Source organism: Phocoena sinus, chromosome X, assembly GCF_008692025.1.
Source record: "Phocoena sinus isolate mPhoSin1 chromosome X, mPhoSin1.pri, whole genome shotgun sequence".
NCBI classification, from domain to species: Eukaryota; Metazoa; Chordata; class Mammalia; order Artiodactyla; family Phocoenidae; genus Phocoena; species Phocoena sinus.
Window position 1 is genome coordinate 37,242,108 of NC_045784.1, and position 6,471 is coordinate 37,248,578.

Below are 6,471 nucleotides of genomic sequence, written 5' to 3' on the forward strand. Positions count from 1 at the left end.
GATACCATAATTCTAATGCCATTTTACTTGTTAAAACAATCTGTATTTCCAAATAGCAACATCACTGGGCACAAATTTGTCAAAGTACTTTAAATAACATTCTGCGGGTTGTTAAGTGCCCATTCATAATAAGGCCTTACAACTAAGGAAAAGCACTACTTGATACCTCCAAGATGTTTTCATTCCCAAATGACACAATAGGTCTGCTGATTGAAAAAAAAAAAAAAAAAAAAAGGAGAGGGGTACTAAATCTGGAGAAACAAAAACAGTTACAAATGGGAAGTGTCTTACATTCCAATGGTTATTAACTTGTACATAGTGGGCAGCCTCTGAGATGGCCCCCAAGATCCCTGACTCCTGGTATTCACACCCTTATATAATCAATTCTTTCCCTGGAGTGTAGGCTGGACTTATTAACTCACTTGTAACAAGCACAAGAGGGCAGAAGTGATAGGACGTCACTTCTGAGATCAGGTTATAAGGACTGTGGCTTCTGTCTTGGGTGCTCTCTCTTACTTTTGCCCTCTCTCTTTGATCATCTGTGCCAGGGTAAGCAAGCTTCTAGGCTGTGAGCAGCCCTATGGAGAGGCCCAACAGTCCGTGAGGAACTGAAGTCTGTCAACCCCCATGTGAGTGAGCATGGAAGAGGATTCCCCCTACAGCTGGGCCTTCAAATGAGATCACAGCTCTGGATGACATCTTGACTGCAATGTCATGAGAGATCTTGAACCAGAGGTACTCAGCTAAGCCATGCTCAGATTCCTGACCAATAGAAACTGTTAGATGATAAATGCTGTTTAGAGCTTATTCATTAGAGAGCAACAGATAACTAACATACTGTGAGATTTTTATATTAAATTGGCTGCAATTTGAGCTACAAGTAATTAATGCAAGAAAGTGTGGCAATGAATTTAATTAGTAGCACCCAGATTTTCTATTTATCTTTGTCTCTTATATACTTTCCCCCCAGTAAGCACAATGTTGAGGTAAAGATTTATTCTATTATTTTAATTGAAATTATTATTGAGATAATTGGAGATTTATATGCAGTTGTAAGAAATAATACAGAGATCCCTGTATTATTTTCCTCACTGGTAACGTTTTACAAAACATAGTGTAATATCACAACCAGAATACTGACATTGATACAATCCACCCATCTCATTTAGATTGCCCTAGTTTTACTAATACTCATTTGTGTGTATGTAATTTCTTACATACTTTTTACTTTACTATTCTCACATACTCAAATTATATCCCTTTGTAATGAAAATCTAGCCATTACATTATTCTTTATAAATGTTCTTTCTGATGGTAGAAGTTAAGAGACATGAATCCAGGAGTTTATTTCACAGCTCCATGTCAATAAGCTAAAAATAGAGTCAGTAACAGAGTAAAAAAAACTGCTTATAGATTAAAGGAACGTTCACTTACCCTGAAAGTTTTCTTGAAAGCAAACTATAAAATAAATTGTTAGCCTTTCCCTGGAATTAATGTATTTGTGCTTGAAATTCAGATGTGAAATAATATTAAGTGCACTTAAAATTTTAACACTGCCTCTTTTTCCTCTTATGAAAGAAGTAAGAAGTATTATTTGTATAACAATGCTTCAGGAAATCAATATATCCAAGTTTTCATTGTATGGTCAAGCAGTGTTAAAATTCGTAAATAAACATCTAAGCAGAAACAGCCAAGGAAAAAGTCAAGCTGATTATGAACCATGCAAAGCCAAACACTTTTGCATAAAAGATAAACCTTAGAGGAAAGCAAAGGGATACCTACTTTCTGCTGCTAGAAGTCCTAGGAGGAAGGCAGCATATGGACAAACAACAAACAGTATGATTTTAGAGCAAGCGGGTTATCAAGCCACAGTTGGGCCCAGTAGATGAGCCACAAGAAGCATGGTCTCTTAGCTGAGCCCAAAGTGAGCCCTTGTGTTCCATGAGAACATCCCCTGGGTTCTGATTCTGACTTCTTTGATTTGAAAGACAAGAACAGAATATTTCCACTTTGTTAAGTAACAAAGCAACAATACACTGTTTATCTTAAGATTAAACCTAACAAATTCTAGAGAATGTATAATGGACTAATTTCAATAATCAAAATAGGAAAAAATATATTATATAAACATTATTTTACAACGTAAACAGCATACCTAAACATGTTAAACTCTTCTTTAGATGACAAACTGATTCATTTTAAATTATTTTTTCCACTGTTAATGAAAGGCTCTGTTAAATTATTTTTTAAAAATTAAAATTATGATTTTGAATAGAATTTGCAGGGAGGAAAATAGGATTGCCAGCTTTTAATTTTGTCAAGCAAGGTCATTAAGAAAAAAAATTTAACAAACTACCATTTACTATCATTTCACAGAAAGAATAGAAAAGGCATTATCTAAAGATGAAAAACAGTCCATCTCAAGAAAGGACAGTTGGCGACCTTATACCGTTCTCTCTCTAACTCCTCCTTCCCCCACCCCCTCACCCCTGCCCTACAAGCACATGCTTTATGATCACTTTTTTCTTTTTGACATGGGCTTTCTGGAAGAACGTTCAGGTAAAGATGAAAAGTGCTTTATGTTTTGTACTGTAAAACAAACCCATGCAAATTTGAACAGAAAGGCAGTGGAAAGGATAACATTGGGAACTTAAAATAAATGATGGAGAATTAAAGGGCTAGGATTAAACAGAGAAGAATTTAGGCTTAAAATTAATGAAAATATTAAAAATAAAAATGCATTGAAAAATGAAAATACAGATGTGTTAACTTATGTAAGTATAAAGCCCTTATATGAGTCTAGATAAAACATCATAGGCTTTCTGCAACTAACCATACAACCACTGCTGTTAGTTGCAGTAAAGGAAATTTGCAAAGACAGATATTTGATAAATAATGCTGACAATAATAGATAATGCCTTCCTTTAAATGGCCTAGTATTAAAAGTTAATTTTAGGAACATATGATAATTCCTGATGGCCATGTGAAATTTAGGAAAACATTAAAATTTTCTTCAAAAATTTCCTTTGTCTTTGACATCTGACTATATAAAAATTTCCTCTTCATTTAGGGTAGCTAATCAGACACTTACACTGCATAACAATTTTATCTTTTATTGATAGCAGCTGGACAGTGCCCTCAAAAGTATTTTAGAGACATTTAGCACATGGAATGAAGATACAGACTGCTTGCAAGATCGTTAAGCTCCAGAAACTTAAAAAAAAAAAAGGCATAGGGTGAGACTACAGGAAAGGGAAGCAATATATGCAAAATTGTGAACAACTAATTTGAGGGCTTGCAGGCTACCCACAAGACAGTGTGAGAAATTTCCTTTTTTAAAAAGTAAATACTGTAATCAGAAACTATTTCAACCATATCGTTTAGAGATTGTACTAAAAAAAAAACAGAAAAAAATTGGGCAATAAAAATGTATTTAATAGAAAATAAGCATAACTATAGACAATTCCTTTTCCTAAAAGAAAAATCCAGCTCTTCACAGAAAGGAATACTTAAGAGCTCATTAAAGTCTTGCTAAGCAGAGGTAAATATTAAGGGGCAACATTAAAGATTAGGTCTTTGAAGCTGTTGCAAGGCCCATCCTGCTCTCTTCCCATTTCTAAAGATGAAAATGGTATTAGAGATCTTGACCCAAAATCTCTAAATATATTCCAAGTATGTGACTATATCATGTAGCCACAGTACAACATAAAACTGTTACTAGATTCACTCCCCCTAGAAAGGGTTAACTGTAACCTGAGTGTGAGGAGGGAAGAAGGAGGTCTGAGCTAACAACAACAGAAAGCTACAAAATGGACTGGAAGAAAAAAAGACAGATGTGAAACAATAGGGAGTGGTGGGGAATATACCTATAACACAACTACGCCTTGCCTTGCCTTTCCTGTGGGAAGGACTCTGGATAATTACCAAGTCAGCACAAGAGGAAAAGAGCAAGTCCTCCTCAGAGTCTCTTCTCTAAGATTCCCATTTATGAATGCTTTTGGAAATCACCTTCACTCAAAAGAGGAAGATTCACATCCCAATTGGTAAAGGTCAAAATAAGGAACTATATAGCTGCTGGAATGGGAAATTTGATCCTGTTATTTTGCACAAGGTATAAGCACATACCAATTGGTAAGAAACTCTCTGTGTGTATATGCGCATGTGAGCAGGTATGTGCACATACGTGTATAACAGAGGAAGGAAGAAGCATAAATACTGACAAATTGCTCATGGTTCCAACATGTAAGAAGCTTAGCACATCCATTCTTCCTCTATGGCTACCAGTGAAGGACAAACAACTCATGCTTTAGGAAGGGCCCTGGGCCTTGATTCCAATGCTGATGCACGAATATTGAATGAGCCAGTCCGAGAGTACAAAAATCAAATCACTAGTGCAAAGTCAACCATATGACAAATACCGAGTAATTCTAATGAAAGAAAGAAAAGTTGAGGCCAGAGGACATATGATATAGGAGTTAAGTAAATAAATACACAAATAAAAATTAAAAACTGTAACACATATACATGCATTTACGTATACATATAAATGGGTCCTATGTATTTTTAGTAAATAATCCTTGAGAATACCTCACTGGTAAGATGGAAATCTGAGCATTTTATAAAATAATTTTGTGAACATTAGTGGGTTTTTTCAGGAGTATCTATATACATTTCATCAAAATAGGCAATTCTTCTTCTATGCTCCTCTCCCTTGAATGCTTGTGTAGACTTGCTATAGACTTTATAAAAAGAGATGAACTTGTAAGTTGTTTCTAGAGATAATTCACAAGACAGCTTTACATTGAAAGATTCAATTAAAAGCAGTGCTGTTCCAAAGTCTGATCTGCTACAGTTGACATGGGGAAAATCTTACATCGGAAATTTTTGTTGAGGTAGAAGGTAATCACAAAGATTCAAAAAGACTGACTACAAATGTTGGATTGGATGAAGTGCAGTGTTGGGTCTGGAGGGGAGAAAGGGGAAGAAGTATTTCCGAGATTAAAAAAAGTGAAATGTCAGTTTGGAGCAGTAGGGGAAAGCAATTTTGGTATTAAAATGAAAAGGAATCAGACACATGTGGATGGAATTTGGCTGCTGACAAACTTCCTTAGAATCCCATGGAGGATCTGACTAGATTCACAGAAAAAGTTTATTCATAATGGAAGAGAAAGGATGTAGACACTCAATGATTCACACTGGTGAATGAATGAATGATTCAATTACCTGAGGAGGTAGGGTCTTCGGAGAAGTCTGGCAACTCTTCAGGGGGATCCCCATAGAATGAGTTGAATTTGTGACTTGAAACAGCTGCTAGTACTGCACCCTAAAGCAAAGAGATGAAAAAAATATATATATATTTTAAAATTTTGTTTTTGTTTTTGGCCATGCTGCGTGGCTTGTGGGATCTTAGTTCCCTGACCAGGTATTGAACCCAGGCCCTTGGCAGTGAAAAGTGCAGAGTCCTAACCAATGGACCGCCAGGGAAGTCCTGAAAAATATATATTGATACTATTAAAAGAAATACAATAAACAACAAGGTCCTACTGTATAGCACAGGGAACTATATTCAATATCCTAAGATAAACCATAATGGAAAAGAATATAAAAAAAGAGAATGTATATATGTATAACTGAATCACTTTGCTGTACAGTAGAAATTAACACACTGTAAATCACCTATACTTCAATAAAAAATATTGATAAAAAGAAATACATAAATACAAAAAAGTTAATTACCAAATATTTATTAAAGAATTATTCAGAAGGTCAAATATATAGGAGATGATAGCTAGAAAAGAGCTGGTTTTAAATAATTTTGGATTCCTTTAGATAAATCACACACGCACATACCAGACTAACACTGTTGAGGATTGTAAAAGTATTATGAAACCATTTACATCTTGAACTTAAACATATATTAGATAATGAAATATTCTGCAGTCACTATAAAATGATGCTGCAGAAGAGTGTTTACTGAAATGATAAGGTGTTTGTGATGAATTACACAAAAAAAGGTTTTAAAAAATCTGTAGTAGTATGATCTTATTTTTGAAAAAAAAGTTAATAAAGATATAAAAGACCGAATATATACCAAAATGTTAATAGTATTAATTATCCCTGGGTAGTAGGAATGTGAGTCATTTTTCTTTTTTTAAATCTTTTTTTCCTTTCTTTTTGATATTAATAATGACTATATGTTACTCTTGTACAGTATTCTCACTCAGGCCACCCAGCAGAATCAACTACACGTTGACTCTTCTAAACTTCATGCGTAGCCTCCCTTGATTCCTAGTTGAGAACCACTGTCATATTGAGTCCATGATATCCCTTAAGACTACTGGGTAGAAAAATGTTGGGAATTATTGTTTCAGTAACAACAAGAACAATAAAAGTTATTTTGTATGTGTTGAATCACGTGAGTGTTAGGTGTAGGTCAGAATATCCAGGTGTGTTCCTGGGCTCTGCCACTTT

General features: G+C 34.7%; 1 protein-coding gene across 4 annotated transcripts in view; it reads right to left on the reverse strand.

The window, feature by feature from the left end:
* Positions 1-6,471, reverse strand: part of CASK (calcium/calmodulin dependent serine protein kinase) — a 395,420-nt gene that overhangs the window by 101,235 nt on the left and 287,714 nt on the right. For all 4 annotated transcript variants that reach the window (XM_032619715.1, XM_032619712.1, XM_032619714.1 and 1 more), the window contains exon 10: positions 5,224-5,323. In XM_032619715.1, the coding sequence (XP_032475606.1) occupies positions 5,224-5,323 (100 nt within the window). The remainder of the gene's footprint in view (positions 1-5,223; positions 5,324-6,471) is intronic.